Source organism: Arachis ipaensis, chromosome B03, assembly GCF_000816755.2.
Source record: "Arachis ipaensis cultivar K30076 chromosome B03, Araip1.1, whole genome shotgun sequence".
Taxonomy (NCBI): Eukaryota; Viridiplantae; Streptophyta; class Magnoliopsida; order Fabales; family Fabaceae; genus Arachis; species Arachis ipaensis.
Window position 1 is genome coordinate 117544560 of NC_029787.2, and position 23842 is coordinate 117568401.

At 37.8% G+C, this 23842-nt stretch overlaps 2 protein-coding genes across 2 annotated transcripts; one reads left to right on the forward strand and one right to left on the reverse strand.

Moving 5' to 3' along the window:
- LOC107633667 (zinc finger BED domain-containing protein RICESLEEPER 3-like) lies at positions 4014–5304 on the forward strand. The gene is made up of 4 exons (XM_016337273.2): positions 4014–4578; positions 4686–4983; positions 5091–5168; positions 5294–5304. The coding sequence occupies exons 1-4, from the start codon at positions 4024–4026 to the stop codon at positions 5302–5304; spliced, it is 942 nt and encodes a 313-aa protein (XP_016192759.2). The 5' UTR covers positions 4014–4023.
- LOC107633666 lies at positions 9431–16690 on the reverse strand. The gene is made up of 6 exons (XM_016337272.1): positions 16523–16690; positions 15809–16087; positions 15446–15640; positions 10086–10139; positions 9896–10005; positions 9431–9551 (listed from the first exon to the last, which is right to left on the reverse strand). The coding sequence occupies exons 1-6, from the start codon at positions 16688–16690 to the stop codon at positions 9431–9433; spliced, it is 927 nt and encodes a 308-aa protein (XP_016192758.1).

Here is a 23842-nt window from a genome sequence, read left to right on the forward strand (position 1 = left end):
CAATATAATATAATTTCTAATCCAAATATAAATAAATAAATAATGGTCTAGTGCATAGCGTAACCGTCTTCAGTGTAATGTTTGGGAGGAACACTATATCATATTCTAGAACTAAGTTGGGTTGGTCTAGTGGTTAACTCACTAGTCCATTTTTTGGTGACTGAAAAGAAAATAAATAACAACCAAGAAAGAAAAAACAAACAAGAAATTGCTTAAAAAAGATAGTCATGCTGAATACTATTCTCAAACTCTTTCTAAAGCAACGGAAGCTCTACTTGGGGAGAAAGAGTTCTCATTGCAGTCTTTGCTATAGTATTTGTTACTGTGTTTGCATATCTCAAGATCAACCGGAGATCAGCACGTCATTTTCAAAACATGATATCTCGAATTTTCAAAACGAAAGGATCAATAAAACTAGAGCAATCCTGTAAATTATTGACAATAGTAAAGACCTTCACACAGTTTATCTCACATTTAATATCTGTTTGTCCCGAATCTCAGGCTAAAAGAAAGCCTCTCCAAATAGCAAACAACTCTCTTTGCAGAATACTATGACTTTCAATTGTTCCCAAACAGCCTCATTGTCACCTTCCCTTCCAATCTCTGCTAACACGAGTAAAACCAACCCGAGCACCATTGCCAGAATAGCTTACAATTAATCTTAAAAGTATCCACCGAGGGCAGGGACGAACATACGCGGCGGCCGGGGGGGGGGGAAGCGAAGTCCTCGGCCCCCCAACTTTTTTAAAAAAAGATTAATAGTAATAAGTTATTAAGTATGATTTATTTTTTTTTTAAATTTATTTAGTATTTAGTCTAATATAAATAAAAGTCCAGCCTAACCTAAATATTAATGATTTCTAATATCTAAAAAAAATAAGTAATAATATTAAAAAAATATGAAAAGATATTATTACTAATATTTTTTAATTAAATAAATTTTTTTAGATCCCATAAAGTGAATTTTTTTCTTCTTGTGAGCGTCCTTCTTGATTCATTTGGTATTAATTCTCTCTGTTTCAATTATTACAAATGAGAGATCTTTTTCAGTGATGAATATTGTGAATAATAACTCATAAACAAAATGAAAGGTTAATTTCTTGCTAATTGTCTTTTAATTATATTGAAAAGAAAATTGCTAAAAAATTTGACACAAATTCTATTATCGATAAATTTTATGATACGAAAAATCGACCACTTCGTTAATAAAAAGTACATACATATTTTTTGTACTTTAAAAGATATTCTCTATCGATATATTTTTGTAATACATTTTACATTATATAATTTTTTGTATAATTTTTTAATATTATATATGTTATTGGCCCCTCCAAAATAATATTTCTGGATCCTTCCCTGCCGAGGGGGAATCCAAGAGCCACTAATGGTGAAGAGGGATAGACACTCGTTGCAACTCAAAAATATTCCGGAGCTCCTTTTCCAAGGACAAAGCCATACTAGTTACGTTGTCCATGGTCCAAGGTTCGTGGGGATGAAAGATCTCGTTATTCCTCGAACGCCAAATCCACCAGAGACCAGAAAATAATCTAAAGGGGCGTTGTTTACTATTTTGTAAGAACCAACTCATTAAATCCAGTGGTTGACAGGAGATCCCTAAACCTTGCCAAACTAGTTGGGCTTTTGGACAATCTCGAATGCAATGTAAAACCGATTCCTGACCTGAGAAAAATCGTGGAAAACTATCCGTGTGCAAAATGTCCCTCCTAAAACGAAATACAGCAGTAGGAAGAGCCTCCTGAAGACATAGCCAGGCTAAGAATTTGTAGGGCCGTCAAAATGGGCCAAGCCCATCGGGCTGGCCCGTTTACCCATTTAAATGGGCGGACTTTTGCCTCTAATTTAGGCCCATTTAAATTTCGGGCTAAACGGGTTGAGCCCGATTAACCCGAAAAAAATTGCGGGTTAAATGGGCTAGCCCGCGGGCTAAATGGGGGCCCGCATAAAATTTAGTTTTTTTTTTTTTAACCAAAATTTCAGATTTTGGCCAAGCATCATTGAAAAAAAAAATTACCCGACCCGTACAAAAATAACAAAAAGACCAATAGTCCAATATTATGAAGATAAAAAAACCCTTGAACCCAACCCAAAATATAACCCAACCCATATACAATATAAGACTAAGAGTACAAAATAAAAAAAACTCTCAACACTCACTAGAAATTGTAACGTACAAAGGATGAAAGGAAAAAGAAAAATCACCCGAGAGTAACCATAGCCCATGCCAATATACCCATCAGCCCATAATCCAATAATCTATATCACCATATGCCCTAATGCTAAATCAGTAAATCCCTAATTCTTCAATCTCCGTTTCTTGTACACAGCAAGTGAGCAAACGTTCAAAGGAAAAAGAGAAAGCACACTAAAGTAGCATAAATCCCTAATTCTTCTGCACAGCACCACAACTTCACAAATTTATTTTTTATGCATGTGTTCATCCTTCTTCGGCGACAGTAACTTCTTTGTCGGTGTCATCGATGAGCATCCCCACCATTAAAGCCTTGCGAGGCTCTCATCACCGTTAGCCCTTCAGTTTTCATTACCTCATCCATTCTTCAGTCAGCTTCTACTCTTCGTTAGTTTTCGTAGCCTTCAGTCATCACACTCATCAATTTTTAACCAACTATTGTAAGATTACTTTCTTCAGTTCTTGTCTTAATAATAAAATATGCATGTTATTTCTTTTCTCACAAATCTTAGGTTCTCAACATTTAGATGAATAGTACGACACTAACATCAATTATTTATTTATTTATGTATTCTGTTTTGTTCTGGGTTATTTTGGGTTATAATAAGGATTAATCTGATTCTGTGTTTTTATTTTTTGTTAGTGATTTAATTTGGAGTTATGGATGACTATGCAAGATATATTGTTGATCCAAATGCTGAGGTAGAACAAATTTTTTTGGACTCAGACTCAGACTCTGATGATGACTTTGATGATCTTGTTGACGACAAAGTCTCGCCCGAAGTAACTCAAGCGACACCTCTTGTAAGTATTCCACCTGCTGCTATTGATGGGTCAAATGCTAAAAAGAGAAAACGGTTAACTACATCTAATGTCTGGGATAGCTTTATAAAAATAGTTGGGGAAGATGAAAAAACAAGGTGCAAATGTAAAGGGTGTGGAAAAGAATACAAAGGTGGGGATAGTACTCATGGTACCTCTACATTGAGACGGCATATCCCTGTGTGTCGTGAACTTCCCAAATTTCATGATTTGGGAAAAATGATGCTTGATGAAGCTGGGAGGTTAAGGCTAGACAAGTTGATCCTATGGTTTTTCGTGAAAAAATTGCAATAGCAATCATAGAACATGATTTGCCTTTCTCATTTGTTGAGTATAGAAGAATTAGGGATGTTTTTAAGTACTTGAATCCTGATGCTAAGATGTTTTCTCGAAACACTGCTGTAGCTGATATTTTTAAATTTTATATTGCTGAAAAAGAAAAATTAAAATGTCAGTTAGGGAAACTTCGAAGTAGGATATGTTTAACTACTGATATTTGGACTTCATGCACAACAGAAGGTTATATGACTTTGACTGCCCATTATGTTGATTCACGATGGAAATTAAATTCTAAGATACTCTTATTTTCTCACTTGCCCCCTCCACATACGGGACATCAATTAGCAAATAAAGTACTTGAGTTGTTATCTGAATGGGGAATAGAGAAAAAAATATTTTCAATAACCTTAGACAATGCTTCATCTAATGATAGCATGCAAACTTTACTCAAGCAAAACCTCCTTTTAAGTGATGGGTTATTGTGTAATGGGAACTTTTTTCATGTGAGGTGTTGTGCTCATATCTTAAACTTGATAGTTCAAGATGGGTTGAAGGTTGCTAGTTCTACTTTTCATAATATCAGAGAGAGTATCAAGTATGTGAGAGCATCGGAGGCACGGGCTATTCAATTTAGAGATGTTCTTAAGTCACTTGAAATTTCTGACATTAGAGTGAACTTAGATGTGCCTACTAGATAGAATTCTACTTTCTTGATGTTGGAGAGTGCTTTGAGATGCGAGCGTGGTTTTGTTAGACTCTCTTTGAAGGATAACAATTTCAGAGATTGTCCGTCGGAAGAAGAGTGGAAAAGAGGAAGAGAAATCTGTAAATTTCTAAATCCATTTTATAAAATTACTACCTTGATGTCTGGTCAATCTTATCCTACTTCAAATTTATATTTTATGCAAATTTGGAGGATTGAATGTTTGCTGAAAGAATTCTCCATTAGTGAGGATGAGGTCATAAGAAAAATGGTGCAACCAATGAAAGCCAAATTTGATAAGTATTGGAGCGATTATTCCATAATTCTCTCTCTAGGGGCTATTCTTGATCCTCGAATGAAATTTCATGTTTTGGAATATTGTTTGAATAAAGTGGATCCATGTACTGCTAATGAGAAATTGACCATCATCAAGAAAAAGCTGTATTTGTTGTTTGAAGCATATTCAGAAACTTTGTCACATAATGCCTCTTCTAATGCTTCTGGTGGTCAAATAAGAATTCCAACTTCTAGAGAAGATGATTCACTTTCATTTGATGTGCATGATGTAAGTTTTATCTCTGTTGTGCATTATGTTAATATAATTTTCTTTTATATGTTTATATCAATATGTTACTTTTTTAATTGTTTTATTATTTTTTTTGAATATTGTAGGAGTTGAGAAATATAAATTTTCAAACTAATGCTTCACAAAGAAAGTCTTCGTTAGATATCTATTTAGAAGAGTCAACTCTTGATATGAACTCTAAAATAGATGTCTTGCAATATTGGAGGTCTCAAGCCCATCGCTTTTCTGATTTAGCTTCCATGGCTTGTGATGTGCTTAGTATTCCAATAACTACGGTAGCTTCAGAGTCAGCCTTTTTAAATAAGTATAGAAATTCTATTTTGGATACGAATGTACAAGCTCTTATTTGTGCTCGTGATTGGATACATGGATATGTAGATGATGGTAATTCACTTTTTAAATTTATTTTGTTAACTTCTATTGGCAATAAATAATGAATGACTTGCATATTGTATTTATTTAGTTTTCTACTAACTAACTTTAAATTGTAGATGCTGAATTTGAGTGTCAAAATGAAAGTGACAAAGAACATTATAAAGATAAAGTGGATTCAATTAATATGATGCCTGGTATTTTATTAGTATTGTCTAATTGTTTCAAACCATGCATTTTTTAATTCAATTCTATGAAAATTCTTTTTCTGCCACTAAGTCACTAACTTTTATTTGATAATTTATTTTTCTTTCTATTGCAGGTGTTGACTAAATTGGTGGATGGGATAAAAGATTTTGGGGATTACATTGCTTGCTGCTTTTGTAAAATATTTGCATGCCATGTAATCTGTTAAATACTTTCTTTTTACCTTTGTGTGGCTTTTTGGTAGAATTATGATGTTGCTATGTTGGTTTATAATAGTCTATTAACTATATGAGGGGAATTACAAATACCTCTTTAATTAGAAATATTAGAATTAGAAATATGGAATCACTAATTGGATGTGAATGTGGTTCTGTTTTGAGTTAAAACAACAAATTTAGAATATAATAGTTACTAAAATTAAATGTATTTAATTGTTTACTAGAACTTTAATTTTATTTGTGCCAAACAGGATTTTTTTGTCCAAATATGTACACCAATTTTTCTCCTCAAAATTGGATTTTTTTAGCTTTTTTTTTAAAAAAATTTCAAAAAAAAAAATTTCAACAGATAAACGGGCCAGCCCATTTAACCCGTTGGGCTGGCCATAAACGGTCCGGGCTATAAAATTTAGGCCCGCGAACAAAGTGGGTTTAAATGGGCTAGCCCGTTTAACCCGTGGGCTAATCGGTCTGGGCTTAAATAGGCTGGGTTGGCCCATTTGACAGCCCTAAGAATTTGTGCTTTTTCTGGAACATGTTGACGCCAAAGTCAAAGCCAATTTTTCCTGTTCTTCAAACTAAACATCTTCTTAGTGAGCCACAAATAACAACTATGAGCACCATAAACCTTTGAAACCGCACCAGTCCAACACCAACCGACCTCTGAACCAGCTTGAACATCCGGGTTGTAAGAGTTAATGTTGCTCTGCAGAGACTGATTCTGAGGAGAATAGATATTCTCAAGGTTCCACTATCCAGATGACCAAAGGTCCAATATCCGGATATCCGAATAAGAAATGTTAACATAATCCATCTCATGACACAGTCACCCCTCTCATCTCCATTTAGAAAACCCAAAGTTCTATTCCAAATCCCCAATGCTCCAAATAAAACCTTCCTTTAAGATATCCCAAGCTCGACATATACTCTTCCAAAGTGTCGGGGATTGGCCAGCGGCAAATCGTTAAATGGAGCTTAGTATCGTGACAGATTAGTCTTTAGTCTGCTGGACTGGAGGATAACGTGGAAAACAAAAAAAAAAAAGAATATCATACTCTGGCGTTCCAATAAATACATAAAAGTGGAAGAATTATTCTCCACATCCAAGCAATTTTAGCATCCAAGTTTATCAAAGTAATTTAGAGTCACGCGCTTCTTTTTTTCGTTTTCTTCTCTCCCTGCACTTCTTCCATGATGTTACGTCTTCTTCTTCTTCTCCTCCTTTTTTATTATTTTTCACTTTCGTTACCGTCATCACCACCACCACCACCAGCACCACCACCTGCTCCTCCTCTTTCTTTTTATTTTCTCATTTTTTGTTCATGATTCAATTTTTGATTGCTTGCATGTTTTCGAATTGAGTTTGTGTGTCGCAATCATTAAATAATTTCGGTTCATCCTGGATTTAAATAAGGTGCACTTGGTTTGTGCTTGTTTTGAAACGAGTTTACATTCTGAATTTAATTTTCGGTTCATTTCTGAATATAATTTCGGTTTATTTTTTTAATATAATTTTGATTTATTTATGAGTGAATTATTTTATTATAATTCTTCTTGTTTCACTATCTTGAGAGGAATAAGACCAAAAAAAAGAGAAGAAAAAAAAAAGAAATAAGAAGAAAAAATTCCTCAAAACTTCTCATAATGTTCTTTTTCTTGTTTTGTTCATCTAATCAAACAAAAAAGAACAAACACATAATGCTGCAAAATCACTTGATGGATTTGGATGTGTTTTTGTTCATAATTCAATTTTGTTTGTGTGTTTATATTCGAATTAAGTTTGTGTGTCGCAATCATTAAGTAATTTTGTAACACCCTGTTGCCCTAAGCCTTACCTCTAGCCATAAGGCAAAGAATAACAAAGTGTCACGATAGTTCTAAAGCTTATACATTAATAAATATAGAAGGAGATAATAACACTAGGAGCCCAATGAAGGAATAAAGTTCAAAATCGCATAAAGCGGATTTACAAGCGCGAGGCGTCCACATACGATAACTAAAAGCGTAAAGGCACATGGTACAACATGAAACTTAATATAATAATAGTCAAGATAGATATACATAAGTGTAATAAACAAAAAGAACTCTAGTTGTAGCCCGCAGAGTTTAGGCCAACTAGTTACAAACAGAAAAATATAGAGTCTTTGAGTTAAAACAGCTTATACAACTTATCTCTCATGTAAGCCTCTAAGACCATAAAGTCTAAAATAGAAAGGGTGAGAGAAAATACTACAACAAAATAAAACAGAAATAAACTAGGAAGAAACCATACTCCGCTCTATCACCATGTTCGCAATTTCACCGAGGTGAATTACGACCTGCATCTGAAAACCAATAACAACATATGGTATGAGAACCGGAGGTTCTCAGTATGGTAACTGTGCCTAATATATAAGATGTAAGGTTCCGGGATGCCGAAGGCAATCCTAGAACTTCACATTGATACAGATATTCAAGCTTAGCAAAAATAAATAACTTAAACCATAAAAAATATACAGGGTTATCTAAACTTAAGGGATGTTCTAAATAAAACTAGTCACACCGCTGTATCCCACAGCCTTCACCAACCTAACCTCCGTGCGATCCCATCGCCACTGCCTACCTAACCTCCTCAGCACCAGACAATCATAAGTAATGCAAGGAAGTAATACACAGTTAATATTCAAATATAGCAAGTAATTCAAGAAGCAAGTAGGCATGTTATACATTTAGGCAAACTCAATTAATCAAAGCAAACAAGCACATAAGAGATGCATATGATGAATGCCTGTCCTATTGGCTCGTGATATCACTTGTTGGTCCGTAAATGCCAACCCGACACATCCCCCCGGATGTAGCCTTTTCTGCCATGCCAGAGATATAGTGCCCTGCACACTCATGCAGCAGCAAATCTGCTATGCCAGAGATATAGTGTCCTGCACACTCATGCAGTAGGGAGTCTACTACGCCAGGGATATAGGCCCCGCACACTTCATGCAACAGAGAAGGAAACAACAACAACAACTACTCATGTAGCAAAAAATTCTGCTATGCCGGGGATATAGACCTCGCACACTCATGCAGCAGAGAAATCTACTATGCTAGGGATCTAGGCCCCGCATACTCTCAACAACAACTACTCATGAGTGAAAGAAATCTGCTACCCCAGGGATATAGGCCCCGTACACTCTCATATAATCCAACAAGTTCATCATTCCTTTTTAGTTCTCAACTCATCATAACCATCACCGGCCCAATTTCTCAATTTATTATCAACTATCGCCACCTCTTAAGTTCTCTAAATCATCACCAATACAATACTCCGCCCGCTCAACCACAACTTCAGAAACCTAAGTCTCCATCTTCTAAACTCATAGAAATTCATCTATTTAAGTCTCTAACTCATCTTTAATATTATTAAGGCCTAATTATTAGTTATCAATCTTAAACCATAGATAAGGAAGTTTGGAAAGCTAGAGAACCCTTGAAAAGTGAAGAAAAAAAAAAACCATTTTTCAGCAAAACAGGGTGTATGCCTACGCATGCATTATGTATGCATACGCATACATACATTTTTGGCCCATTTCGCATACGTATACGGGCGTTCGCGTACGCATAGGTGCCAAACAGAATGGCACGTATGCTTATGGGTGGTATGCGTACGCATGCACTCCCAGACTTAGAGAAAATTCTGCAGAGTTGCAGAAATCAGTTTTAAACCCCCAAACTTCAAACGTTCATAACTTTCTCTACAAAATTCTAATTTCTACGAACTTTATATCAAATTGAGGATCTTTCAATGAACTTTAATTTAAAATAAATTTCAACAAATTTTGAAAACTGAGGCTAAAGTTATGATCCATCAAAATTCATCAAAAACTAGTTTTTACCAAAAATTAACTAGGTTCTCAAACTTCCAAATTTCACAACCAAACCAAACCAAACCAAAACATACCCAAAACATCACAAAACACTGCCACACACTACACTTTACCATTCCATATCATTTTCCTCAATTTCACACCTAAATCACTCAACCATTACACCATATATCACTACCAATCCATAATTTCCAATTCAATCATAAATCCACATTCATAATCATCATCAACCAACAACAACATCAACAACCAATACAAATACTCATAAATTCCAATAAGCATCACCATACAATATCTAACATTAACCAAATCCATGAAAATCTTTATTCCTCAAATTATCCTCATAAAACTCACTTTCTTTACCAATTGTCATCAACATCAATATTCATACTCCTCATCAATTAATCTCAACATTAGCAATCATTATCAATATCCATGTTACCACAATCAACATACACACTTATCAATATCAACCAACATCATAATACATCATTAACACCAATGACCCTCATACCCCGTATCAACATCACAATCATCATCAATTATCATCATTTATCATCAATTCAATCCTATTCTAAGGTCCACTAGCCTAAGTATCCAGAAACATTACATATTACATATAGGAAACCAAAATCATACCTTGACCGATTCCCAATATGCTCAAATACTAAGCTTGATTCCAACAAGCTTCCACCAAACTCCAAACCACCAAAGGCAAACCAAAAGCCACCACCAACTCCAAAAACAAGCTTCATACATAAAACATAACCATGCATTATCAACTAAAGCTCACACTACATCAAACTTCAAGGATATAGAGATTTATTACCTTATCCAATGGTGATTGGGGCAAAGTCCGACAATATTCTAATGCTAGATCACTCTTAAACAACCAAAACCAAAAAAATCTACTCAAAATCTATAACAAAAAATGCATAGAAACTAGGGTAGAAAAATGGAGCTTGGCTTGCGAGTTCTTACCACCAAAGCCTAGATAGAAACAAAGAGCTCAATAAGAGCTTCGTGTAGCCGCAAACGACTTGTCAATCGGAGCTCCGTAGCTTAAGTTATGGTCAATTGAAAAAGAAGATGAATAGTAACTTCTCTTCTCTTCTTCCTTCACCACCATCAGCGCCCCTGCCCCCAAAATAGGATAAGAATTAGCTGAATGCTCATTAAAAAGGGTTTATATATGTTGGGCTTGGACCCAATTTGGGTCCGGTGCAACCCGTGTGCATTTTAGGTTCGTTTGGCCCACTTTGGACAAAAACCTTTAAGATTAGTGTCCGGTTTTCAATTCTAAATTATTTTTTGTCATTTCAAAACAATAAGTCAATTTTCAAAATCTTATTTTTCAAAATACGTGGTACTGGACATACTAGAGCCAGTACTGTCGGCTTAAGCACCGGTACCCATTTTTACAAAAATTTTCTGTAAAAGATACATTTTTCAACTCAAACAAATTCATTGAATTCAAATTTCACCTTTATATTTTTAAATTTAAACTTCTAAAATTTGAATCTACTTCGGGCACTTAAAATTTATTATTATTAAAACGGTTATGCCGATTCTTACAAATTTCGGTTCATTCGGGATTTAAATAAGGTGCATTTGGTCTGTGCTTGTTTTGAAACGAGTTTACATTATGAATTAATTTTAGGTTTATTCTGAATATAATTTTGGTTCATTCTAAATATAATCTTGATTCATTTCTAAGTGAATTATTTTGTTATAATTCTTCTTGTTTCACTATCTTGAGAGGAATAAAACTAAGAAAAAGAGAAGAAAAATCAAACAAAAAAAGAAGAAACAAAAAGAAATCTTAAAAACTTCTCACCATGTTCTTCTTTTCTTATCTTGTTCATCTAATCAAATAAAAAAAAAGAAGAAACACATAATGCTGCAAAATCACTTCATGGATTTGGATGTATTTTTGTTCATGATTTAATTTTGTTTGTGTTTATTTTCGAATTAAGTTTGTGTGTCGCTGATGCGTGATGATTATGCCGATTCGGAATTTCACAAAATAAATTCCGTTGTAAGTATAGTCCAAATCGATAGATAACTCTCACAATCAAAGTTTAAAATAAAGATTGTCACAATCCAAAATAAAATAACCGGGAGTTTTAAATTTCGGGTCGTTTTTCCTCGGACTATGCAATTTGGTGCACACCCTTTTGGTTGTGAAATACGGGGATGGGGTTTTCAAGCATTGAAATGAAAATTTAAAAGAACTAAAGAATAAAAGAACTAACAATGGATCAAACGAAATTAATGCAATTTAGAAGAAAACAAGATCAAAACTAGTGAAAATGGAGTGCAATGTATAAAAGAGCCTTAACTTGGGAATGAGAGTTAGGGAATCCTATTATTGTTATAACCACAACTATGGCAACTATAATGAATTAATCTCACTTCGTCAACCCCTAACATCGAGGAGTAAGTCAAGCAAGCATAATTGACGTTAATTCGCAAGTCCTAGCTAACTTACTAATTAACTTAGTAAAAAGCTAGCATTAGCAGAAATAAGAGCAATTAACAACCCAAGAATTACCACTAAATGTCAGACATTATGACTCTAATATCATAGAAACTCATTTCCCAAGCCAAAGAGTGAAAATCTACTCAAAATTCATAATTGGTATTTTCACAAACACTTTGTGAACATAAAAGTAAAACATAGCGAATTGCAAAAGATAATGAAAACTATAACCAAACTATGCACAAAATCAACAATAGAAACTCAATCAAGCATATATAAATCATAAAATACCAAATTTATCAACAAAATATTCAAGAAATTAAAATTGAACAAACTAACAAAATGACTTCTATTATAAGAAAGTGAGAGTAATTGTAGTATAATTAGAGAGAATTAAAGAGTACTTACAACGAGAGAAAGCTAAATCCAAGATCAAAAATAAAATTATAAAGTTCTACTATGAACCCTAATTGAAACCCTAAGAGAGAATTGAAAGAAATCTATTCTAACCTACTCCTACTCCTAATAATGTATGTAATGTGTGTAATGGTGCCCTCTTTCATATCATGTGTTACCCCTTTGATATATACTCTAAATCAACTTCAGAAATTCCAAAATTAGGCCAAGAGGCCCCCAAAATCGTGAACCACGTGACTTTTTAATGAAGTCACGCGTCAGGACTTGTGCGTACGCACAGGGCTATGTGCGTACGCATAGAAAGGTGTGTATACGCACACTTAAGTGTGCGCTTATCCTTTGTTTTCTTTATGAAATTTCCTATTTTGCATGTTTTCTTCCACTTCTATCTAGCCATTCTTGCCTATTGGACCTGAGATCACTCAACAAAATATATCACGGCATTGAATGGAATAAAAGTGGAATAAAATTATTAATTTAAGTATAAAAAAGTATGTTTTCACATTTAGGCACAATTTAGAGAGAAATCACAAAAGTATGCTATTTAAGTGAATAAATGCAGGTTTATGTGATAAAAATTCACTCAATTCAAGTCAAAATTTACCATCAAATATGGATTCATCAATTTTTTCACAGTTAAACAATAGCATGTCCTCATGCTAGTCACAAACAAGGAGAAGGATCAAAGGGCAAACAACTTGTTAAATGAAACTATCTATATGCATGCAAGTATACTAAATGTTATCTATATCTATCTATGCTATAGTTTCCTATTGAATTGACAAAACATACAACCAAATTTCCAAGCAAGCATATGGACATATAGGGCTAAACAAAGAAATATTTCAATGCGATCAAAATCCAAAGAATTGATTTGAGTTTCAAAACAAAATGAAGCAACTTGCAAGAAAACATAAAATAGGAGGTGGAGACATAGAATTGAGAAACTGAAGTCCTCACCGGATGTGTATACACTCTAAACGCTCAGTGTTTAGGGTTTAATCACTCAAATCTCTTCTAATCACGCTTTCTAGGATTTGTTATTCATCTAACAATCAACAAGTATTTGATACATGTATGCAAATATCATGAGGACTTCTTAGGGTTGTAATGGGGTTAGGGTGAAGGTAGGATTAATATGGTCAAGTGGACTAATAAACTGGATCTACGATTAGCTCAAGTATCCCGACCAACCTATATCAACCTATTCACAAAAATGCATTCTAACTACCCATTCCTCTCTTTTTACACACATTCATGCATTGGTTCTCATTCAATTCACATATGCATTTCTTATTCATTTTTTTCTTTAGGGCAACCTTTGTCCCCTTTTTGTTATTATATTTTTTTTCTTTCCATTCATTCATTTTTTCTTTTCTTTTTTTTTCTTTCTATGACAAATGTATATGGTTAAAGTAAATTAACACATGAATGTGCACTCATTTTTCAAATTTTTCAATGAAGTACCTAAAATAAACTTTTGAACTTCTACCAATGTTTTTCACAATTTTTTCCACACTTAAATGACACACACACACCTTAACCTAAGCTAATCAAAGATGCAATTCAAGAAATTCCATGGCTTTATGCTTAGGGTTGTGATGTGGTAACAATTAGAAAAAAAGGAGATCAAAAAGCTCAAAAGCGGCTTACAATGGTATATATAAGGGTATGGATGGTGTGCAAAATTGAACTCGCACAACTTCATCGGCAAGTGCACCTGGTCGTCCAAGTAATACCTAAGGTGAGTGAGGGTCGATCCCATGAGGATTATTGGATTGAGCAAGCAATAGTTATTTTGCAGATCTTAGTCAGGCGAATAGAAAGAGAATGGTTGTTGTTGAATGCGCATAAACAAGAAAATAAAGAAAACAATAAAGAATTGATAAAGAAACGATAATAAGAAATCAGTTAAGGCTTTGGAGATGCTTTATCTTTCTGGATTAATACTTCTTACAGACTACTTTAACAATAAATGATTCATTCTATGGCAAAGCTATAAGTGATTAAAGGGAAGGGTTTAGTGAAGGTGTGAGGATGAATGAAGGATGAAGGGGTATTTATAGAGGCTAGGTGGGGTAGGGATTCGGCTATATGGGAGGGAAATATGGGAAGGGGGAAGGTTTGAATTTGAAGTGGGTGGGTTGGTGGGAAAAGTGATGGGATTGATGAAGGATTTTGGGAAGAGTGTGTATTGGGAAGAGGGAAAGGTGATTGGGATCTGATGAATGAATGTGGATGGGATATAGGGTCTAAGAAGAGAGAGAAGAAAGTGAGTGAATGATAGGTGGGGTAGGAGGAGAGTCTTCGGGACCCACTGGCTTGAAGCTTCAAATGCGAATCACCCTGCCCCTGCCTGGGCATTCAACACCAGTTTTGGGCGTTGAACGCCAGGTAGGGATACTTTTTTTTCTTTTTTGAGTTTGGTGGGGCGTTCAACGCCAAGAACGGGCGTTCAACGCCCATAGAGGACCAAAAGTGGTCTTGAGCTGCTCCATCAAGGGCGTTGAACACCCAGCTCTTGTTCCATTACTGGCGTTTGAACACCAATGAAGCTCCTTATGGGGCGTTGAACGCCCAAGCTTCTCCCCTTTTGGCGTTGGACGCCATTGATGGGTACCTCCAGGGTATTCGGTTTTCTCTCCTATGCGGTCCTATTCCTATTCTAGATGCTACACATGATCACAAATGTTACAAAGCAAGGGAAAACTATGGAAATTACTAGAAAATAACATAATATAGAATCAAACTAAAATAAACGAAAAGAAAGAGAATGAAAATACTATACTAATGGTTGGGTTGTCTCCCAACAAGCGCTTCTTTACCATCATTAGCTTGATGGATAGCTCCTTTATGGAGGTTCATAGGGGCTCAAATCTTCACCCCTCATGGTGAAACTTCTTCCTGTGCTCTCATGGATCAATTCCACGTGCTCTAGCGACAGGATCCGGCTCATAGTGTGTAGAATGACTGGACTTCTAGTGAAGATAACTCTCATGCCAGGTGAGAAGTCTTCAGTTGGAATCTTCTTGTTCCTCCAGCCTTTGGGTACCTTTTCGTTAGTGCCTCCTTCCTCAATAGCTGGTGATGAATGTCCAACACCAAACTTAGAGTTGATGTCAGGGGCCTTTGTAATACTCTGTACTGAGAGAGAGGGCTGAAACACTAAGTGTTGCACAATGGTACCTCCTATATTTGATGGAGTTAGGGTTGGGGATCTTGAACAGGATGTGATCCTCATGCAACCTCAGGATTAGCTCTCTTTTTTCCACATCAATCAAGGCCTTCACATTAGCTAAGAAAGGCCTTCCAAGGATGATGGATTCGTCTCTGTCCTCCCCTGTATCTAGTATCACGAAGTCCGCTGGGAGGTAAAGGCTTTCAACCTTCACAAGGAAGTTTTCCACCATGCCATATGCCCTTTTTAGGGACTTGTCCGCCATCTCCAGTGAGATCTTGGCAGGCTGCGCCTCTTGAATTCCCAGCTTTTTCATCACAGAGAGAGGCATAAGATTAACGCTTGAGCCAAGGTCGCACAATGCCTTCTCAAAAGTGATGGTCCCTATTGTACAGGGAATAAGGAAGCTTTCGGGGTCTGGTAGCTTCTAAGGCAGCTTCTTCTGAACTTAGGCACTGCACTCTTTGGTCAGTACCACAGTCTCATCTCCCTTCAAGGTCTTCTTGTCAGAAATTAAACTTCTTAGACATGCCATAGAAGGGGGATTCTTTTCCAACACCTCTGCAAAAGAGATGTTGACTTGCAGCTTCCTGAGAACTGCTAAGAACTGAGCAAGTTCCTCATCCTCAGGCTCCTGTTGCATGTTTGGATATGGTTGGTCTTCAGGCTCCTCCATCTTCATGGGGACGTGCACGGTGACACTCCCAGTCTCCTCTTGAGCCTTGATCTCCTTCAGTTCCTCAGTAGCAGGCTCCTACTTGGGTTCAACCTCAGTCTCCATGGTGAAGCCTTGCACTCTTCCTTTGGATTCACCTCAGTGTTGCTTGGGAGAGTATTGGAGGGGATCTCTGGAATCTTCTTACTCAACTAACCTACCTGAATCTCTAAATTCCTGATGGAAGACCTAGTTTCTGCCATGAAATTTTAAGTGATCTTAGAGAGGTTAGAGACTATAGTAGCCAGGTTAGAGAGGCTTTGTCTGGGGGGTTTCCATCTGCTATTGAGAGGGTTGGAATGGTCTGTTGTTGAACCTATTCTGGCTTTTCCACCCTGATTGGTATTGAAGCCTTGTTGAGGCCTATGCTGATCTCTCTACCCAAAGTTAGGGTGGTTCCTCCATCCTTGATTGAAGGTATTCGAATAGGGATTGTTGTTGAAGGTTTTTGAAGGAGTTTCCCATGTAGTTCACCTCCTTCATGGTGGTCCATGCAGAGTCATCAGCATCCACTTCATATGCTGACTTTGGAGAGTAAGCATTTGAGCTCTGTGCTCCACTCAAGTGCTGGGAGATCATGTTGATTTGCTGGGACATGAGCTTATTCTGAGCCAGGATGGCATCCAGAGGGTTAACCTTCATGACTCCTCTCTTCTGAGCCGCCCCATTGTTCACAGGGTTCCTCTCAGAAGTGTACATGTATTGGTTATTGGCAACCATGTCAATGAGCTCTTGCGCCTCTTTAGGTATCTTCTTCATATGAAGTGAGCTACCAGCAGAGTGGTCCAATGACATCTTGGACATCTTAGAGAGACCATCATAAAAGATCTCTAACCTGGTTTATTCTGAGATCATGTCAGGAGGACATCTCCTGATCAATTGCTTGTATCTTTTCTAAGCTTCATAGAGGGATTCTTCCTCTTTCTGTCTGAAGGTATGGACTTCCACCCTAAGCTTGCTCAGCTTCTGAGGTGGAAAGAACTTGGTCAAGAATCCATTGACCACCTTCTCCCATGTATCTAGGCTCTTCTTAGGCTGAGAATCCAGCCATAGCCATGCTCTGTCCCTTACAGCAAAAGGAAAAAATATGAGCTTATAAACCTCTAAGTTTACTCTATTTGTCTTGATAGTGTCATAGATCTGCATGAAATCAGAGATGAACTTGTTGGGGTCTTCCTGTGAGAGTCCATAAAACTTGCAATTCTGTTGTACTAGAGTGACCAGGTAAGGCTTAAACTCAAAGTTGTTTGTACCAATGGCAGGTATGGAGATGCTGCGCCCATAGAAGTTAGATGTGGGTGCAGTGTAAGTTCCAAGGACCTTTTTTGTGTCTCCCCTAGCTTCTAGATTGGCTGCCATAGTTGTATCTTCAGCTTTTTGTTTTAGAGAGTCTGTGAGATCCCTTCCGGCTCTGCTTGCTTGAGCTTGTTACAAACACCGCCTTAAATTTCTCTCAAGTTCAGGATCAGGGTCAAGGAGGGTTTCTCTATCCCTATTCCTGCTCATAAATAAGAAGAAAGAGACCAAGAAGAGTAGAAGAAGGGAGTCTCTATGTCAGAGTATAGAGAGTTCCTTGTGAGATACTTAGAATAAGGAAAAAGAAAATAAAGGTGTCATTTATTTAAAAAGAGTTTTCAAAAATAGAGAGGGGGGAAGTAGTTTGAAAATTTTCGAAAAAGATGAGAGAGAAAGAGTTTAAGAATTTTCGAAAAAAAAGAAGAAAGAAAAAGAAGAATTAAAGAGACACCAAACTTTTAAAATTAAAATAAGATAAAATAAATAACTAACTAACAAGATTTGAAATTAAAAATAGAAAATTAGATTTTGAAAAAAATTTGAAAATTAAAAAGAAGAAGTTAAAAAAGAATTTTGAAATTCAAAAATTAAAAAGACAAGGTCAAAAGAAAGAAACAAGATAAGATAAGAAAAGATTTTGAATTTCAATTTTAAAGGAAAGAGAAATAGGATACTAAACTTTTAAAATTTAAATTTAAAAGAAAGATAAGATAACAAAAATTTGAAAATCAAAGAAAAAGAAAAGATAAAGATTTAAAGATAGAAAAGATAAACAAGAAAATTAAATTAAATTAAAAAGATTACTAATGGAACATCAAACTTAAATTTTGAAATCAAATCTAAAAATTTTTGAAAATATATATATATTTTTTACACTAGATGGACACCAGCAAACTTAAAGATTTTGAAATCAAATAACATAAATTTTTCAAAAATAGAGAGAGAAACAAATAAAGATACTATACTTGAAAATTTTGAAATCAATAAAAAGAAAACACCAAGAAGATTCGAACAAAAGGTAAGAAATAAAAGTTAAAACAAGATAGAAATCAAAAGTTCAAGAAAGCAAAATAAGATAAATTTTCAAAAATCAATAAAGAAAAGAAAAACAATTGACCAAGACTACCAAGAAACACCAAACTTAAATTTTGACACAAGATTCAAACAAAAGAAAAAGATGACTAAAGATAAATTTTTGAAAAATTTTTCGAAAAGAAACTAAGAAAATTTGAAAATTTTAACAAGAAAACTGTTCATACCCTGGGTTGAGGTGTCCGACCCGGGATGTTTAGTGACAAGTCGACCAATCTCTTCAGGTCAGACTACCCGACCCCTTCTCCAAGAGCTCGGCCAAATCACTACAGAGGCCTAAGAAGGCCCAAATGAAGGGGCACATCCCAATCTAAATGGCAGTTAAAGCCTAGAAAGATAAGGGCGGCTCCCCAGAAGATAAGATGACTTCACCTAAAGATAAGATAAGATAAGATAACTTATCCTATCTAGAAAGGTCACTCCACACTATTATAAATACACTGGAGCACCCAGGTATAACTCATACTCTGATTCTACTAAAAAACCTGCTTAATACCCTTGCTAACTTAAGCATCGGAGTCCCTTGTAGGTACCCCCACCCTCCGGTGGCAAAGGATCAGCAGCATAGCCAGCCCAACAAGTCGGACACGACAGCTTAGGCCGTCACCCACCAGCCGGACACGTCATCTCTGACCGGTATAGAAGATCTCATCCGAGATCGACCTACAGTTTCAAATAATCCACGGAACATTGGCGCTGTTGCCGGGGAACCTGGAAGTCATCCCATCACGATGGCGGACAACCTTGACAACGACCACAACTCTGATCTAGAAGACAAGACGCCACACAAAACGCGGATACTACACCAAAAGATACTCCTCAACCTAACAAAGACAAGAATTCGCCAAACACGGAAGCTATGGAGGCATTTCAAGACCGCCTAAAACAACTCGAAAAGGAGGTGGAGCATCAACGAGAAGCTGAGAGAGATTTAAGAAGGGAAGTTAGGCGACGCCACGAGTTAGAAGACAAGCTCCTCAAACTCGAAGCAGATCTCAAGACCAAAACTACTCGAGCCGGTCACAAAGATAGCTCCCGAAAGGACCAAGACCCATTCACCAAAGAGATCATGAGGACTAAAATCCCAAAGGACTTCAAACTTCCCGACATAACTTTATACGATGGCACAGCAGATCCCAGCCACCATCTCAGTAATTTCAGAAGTCGAATGTACCTCACCGATGCCTCAGATGCAGTCCGCTGCAAAGCCTTCCCGACTACTTTAACAAAGACATCAATTAAATGGTTCGACAATCTGCCCCCTAGGTCTATCTCAAGCTTCGATGACTTAGCCAAGAAGTTTCTGGCTAGATTCTCCATCGAAAAAGACAAAATTAAGCATGCCCCAAGTCTATTAGGAATCAAGCAAGGAGATCGGAAAAGTCTCCGCAGCTACATGGAAAGGTTCAACAAAGCATGTCTGGACATACAAAGTCTACCAACAGAGGCCGCCATTATGGGTCTCATCAATGGCTTGCGAGAGGGACCTTTTAGCCACTCTATATCAAAAAAACATCCCACATCTCTGAACGAAGTGCAAGAACGAGCAGAGAAGTACATCAACATGGAGAAAAACTCTCGACTAGGAGAAACCTCAAAATCCGGAACCTCTTACTCCTCCCGAGATAAGGATAAAGAGCCCAAGAAAAAAGAAGATTAGCATGGAGAAAAGATCAAGAAATACCACAATTACACCCCTCTTCGGGTATCTATTGTAGATGTCTACCGAGAAATATGCCATACTGAAAAGTTACCCCTAGCTCAACCACTCAAAAGCGAAAAAGGAGGAGGAAATCGGGCTGAATATTGTGAATACCATCGAATCTGTGGGCATTCCACCAACGAATGTTTTGACTTAAAAAATGTGATAGAAAAACTGGTAAGAGAAGGAAAGTTAGATTGGTATTTAGCCAGCCAAGCAGACGAACCCAGAAAAAGAAGAAGGGACGAAGATGCCGGACGGACTGAACGACCACCTCGTACACCAGAGAGACACGTCCACATGATACACGGAGGATTTGCGGAAGGAGGGATCTCCAAATCATTTCGCAAGAGACATCTTAAAGATGTATATCATGTCGAGGGGAGAGAGGAAGCACCCGACATCCCCACAATCACATTTACTAAAGAGGACACAGCTGGCATCATCTCAGGACATGACGATCCCATGGTCATCACTATCATATTGGCCAACGCAAATCTACACCGCACACTAGTAGACCAAGGAAGCTCGGCCGACATCTTGTTCAAAACTTCTTTCGACAAACTTGGCCTGGAAGAAAAAGAACTCAGAGCATATCCGAACAGCCTGTTCGGGCTGGGAGACACTCCAATCCAACCACTTGGGTACATCTCACTACACACGACCTTTGGAAAGGGAAACCAGTCAAGGACACTCAATATAGACTACATCGTGGTCAACGTGAGTTTAGCCTACAATGCCCTAATAGGTCGGACAACGTTAAATCAACTAGGCGCAGTAGTCTTGACTCCACACCTGTGCATGAAATTCCCAACCACAGAAGGAATAGCTACAATAAAAGTAAACCAAAAGACGGTGCGCCACTGTTATAACGAAATTCTAAACCTCAGAGGCAGAGGAGAATAAATCCACACCATCGAATTCGGTGGAGTTCGAGGGCGGGAAGAACTCCGTTCACAACCCGAAGGCGAAGTAGAAAAAGTCCAGATCAGAGATGTCCCAGACAAAACAACCAATATTGGTACAACCCTAAAAGGAGACATAAAAGAGTCACTCATACAATTTTTAAGAGGCAATGTTGACCTCTTTGCATGGAAAGCCGCAGACATGCCAGGCATAGACCCAAAGCTAATGTGCCACAAGCTGGCAGTTTACCCAGGATCTCGGCCAGTACAGCAGAGACGTAGAAAGCTCGAACCAGAATAAACTCAAGCTGTGGAAGAGCAGGTACAAACTTTACTGGAGGCAGGATTCATAAGAGAAGTCAAGTACCCACTATGGCTAGCTAACGTCGTCTTGGTGAAAAAATCAAACGGGAAGTGGAGGATGTGCACCGACTACACCGATCTCAACAAAGCCTGCCCAAAGGATCCCTATCCACTCCCAAGTATCAATGCTCTGGTGGATGCCTCCTCCGGATACAAATACCTCTCGTTTATGGACGCTTATTCGGGATACAATCAAATCCTGATGTACCCACCCGATCAAGAAAAAACTTCATTCTTAACCCCAAAAGCAAACTACTGCTACATCGTCATGCCATTCGGACTTAAAAACGCAGGAGCCACTTATCAAAGACTAATGCATAAGGTCTTCGCAGACCACATCGGAAAAGTCATGGAAGTTTACGTAGACGACATGTTAATAAAGACACAAAGTGAAGAGTCGTTGTTATCCGACCTCACCCAAGTGTTCGACACCATAAGAAGGCATGGCATGCGACTTAACCCGGCAAAATGCACCTTCGCAATAGAAGCTGGTAAATTCTTGGGTTTTATGCTCACACAAAGAGGAATCGAGGTAAATCCGGATAAATGCCGGGCTATACTCGACATGAAGAGCCCGACTTGCATCAAAGAGGTACAACAACTCAATGGAAGATTGGCAGCCTTATCCAGATTTCTAGCTGGCTCAGCAATAAGATCTCTCCCCTTCTACGCCACTCTAAGGAATGGAAAGAGATTCGAATGGAAAACGGAGTGCGATCAAGCTTTCCAAGATTTCAAAAGGTTCCAGGGACAACCACCTATCCTAACTCGGCCACGGGAAGGAGAACCACTTATATTGTACCTCGCAGTAGGAAGTCGGGCAGTAGCCTCAGCACTGGTCCGAGAAGGCGACAGTGGACAACAACCTATATACTTCATCAGCAAGGCACTACAAGGATCCGAACTGAACTACCAAAAAATAGAAAAATTCGTCTATGCTCTCATACTAACATCTCGACGACTTCGTCCATACTTCCAAGCCCACATTATTAGGGTTCGGACCAACCAGCCCATAAAAGGCATTCTGCAGAAAACAGATTTAGCAGGAAGAATCTTACAATGGGCAGTCGAGTTGTCCGAATTCGACCTTCAATATGAAGCTCGGACATCCATCAAATCTCAATATTTGGCCGATTTCATCGCAGAATTTACAGACACCCCGGAAATCCCTACAGAATGAAACTTCTATGTAGACGGTTCCTCAAACAAAACTGGAAGTAGCCCAGGTGTGATAATTGAAAGCGACCAGGGAACCTAAATCGAACTTTTCCTCAAATTCGGGTTCCCTGCCTCAAACAACCAAGCTGAGTATGAGGCGCTACTAGCTGGTTTGAAGCTGGCTAAAGAGGTTGGAGCTCAAAAGCTTATCATCTTCAGCGACTCACAGGTGGTCACCTCACAAATAGCAGGGAGTTACCAAGCCATGGATCCCACCTTGAAAAAGTACTTGGACAAAACCAAGGAACAGCTCGGACAACTCGGGGAATATGAGGTCCGCCACATACCCCGAGAACAGAATGCTCGAGCTGATGCACTCTCAAAATTAGCCAGCACCAAACCAGGGGCAACAATAAAAGCCTCATCCAAGAGATGCTACAGAATCCGTCAATCTCGGAAGAAGAAAAGATCCTAGCCATAACAGGCCTGGATCAAGGATGGATGACTCCCATAATCAATTACCTCAAAACAAAAACACTCCCTACAGATAAGAAGGAGGCAAAGAGGTTAAAACGGAAGGCACAATACTACACTATCATAAATAACACTCTATACAAGAGAGGGATTTCGATACCATTATTAAAATGCGTGCCGACTTCCAATACAAAATAAGTTTTAGAAGAAGTACACAGTGGCATCTGTGGCAACCACCTCAGAGCACAGGCACTCACCAAGAAAGTACTCCGAGCCGGATTTTATTAGCCGACCTTACAAAAAGAAGCAACAGAATTCGTAAAGACATGTCCACCATGTCAGAAGCATGCCAACTTTCACATCGCCCCGCCAGAGGAGCTCATTAGCGTAACCTCACCCTGGCCATTCGAAAAATGGGGACTCGATCTTCTCGGACCCTTCCCTCAAGGATCAGGACAAGTCAAATTCCTCATAGTGGGGGTCGACTATTTCACAAAATGGATCAAGGCAGAACCCCTAGCTAACGCCACGGCCCAAAGAAGTCGAAAATTCCTATATAGAAATATTGTCACAAGGTTTGGGGTTCCATACTCTATAACCACAGACAATGGCACTCAATTTACAGATGCAGGCTTCAGAAAGTTGGTGGCCGATCTAAACATAAAACACCAATTCACATCTGTAGAACACCCCTAGGCCAATGGACAAGTAGAAGCTACTAACAAAGTCATATTAGCCTGGCTAAAACGGAGATTACAGGATGCAAAGGGAGCCTGGGCCGAAGAGCTCCCACAAGTCCTATGG

Bases quoted from the DNA above. Each gene is read 5' to 3' on its own strand.
- LOC107633666 (XM_016337272.1), bottom strand. From the start codon at position 16,690: ATGAAGGTTAACCCTCTGGATGCCATCCTGGCTCAGAATAAGCTCATG. The intron at 15,641-15,808 runs GTACTGACCAAA...GTGATGAAAAAG, and splicing joins TGAAGGGAGATGAGACTGTG to CTGGGAATTCAAGAGGCGCA. The intron at 9,552-9,895 runs GTATGATTTTGG...GGTTAATGTTAG, and splicing joins CATATTGGGAATCGGTCAAG to ATATTGTATGGTGATGCTTA.
- LOC107633667 (XM_016337273.2), top strand. From the start codon at position 4,024: ATGTTGGAGAGTGCTTTGAGATGCGAGCGTGGTTTTGTTAGACTCTCT. The intron at 4,579-4,685 runs GTAAGTTTTATC...TGAATATTGTAG, and splicing joins TTTCATTTGATGTGCATGAT to GAGTTGAGAAATATAAATTT. The intron at 4,984-5,090 runs GTAATTCACTTT...TTTAAATTGTAG, and splicing joins ACATGGATATGTAGATGATG to ATGCTGAATTTGAGTGTCAA.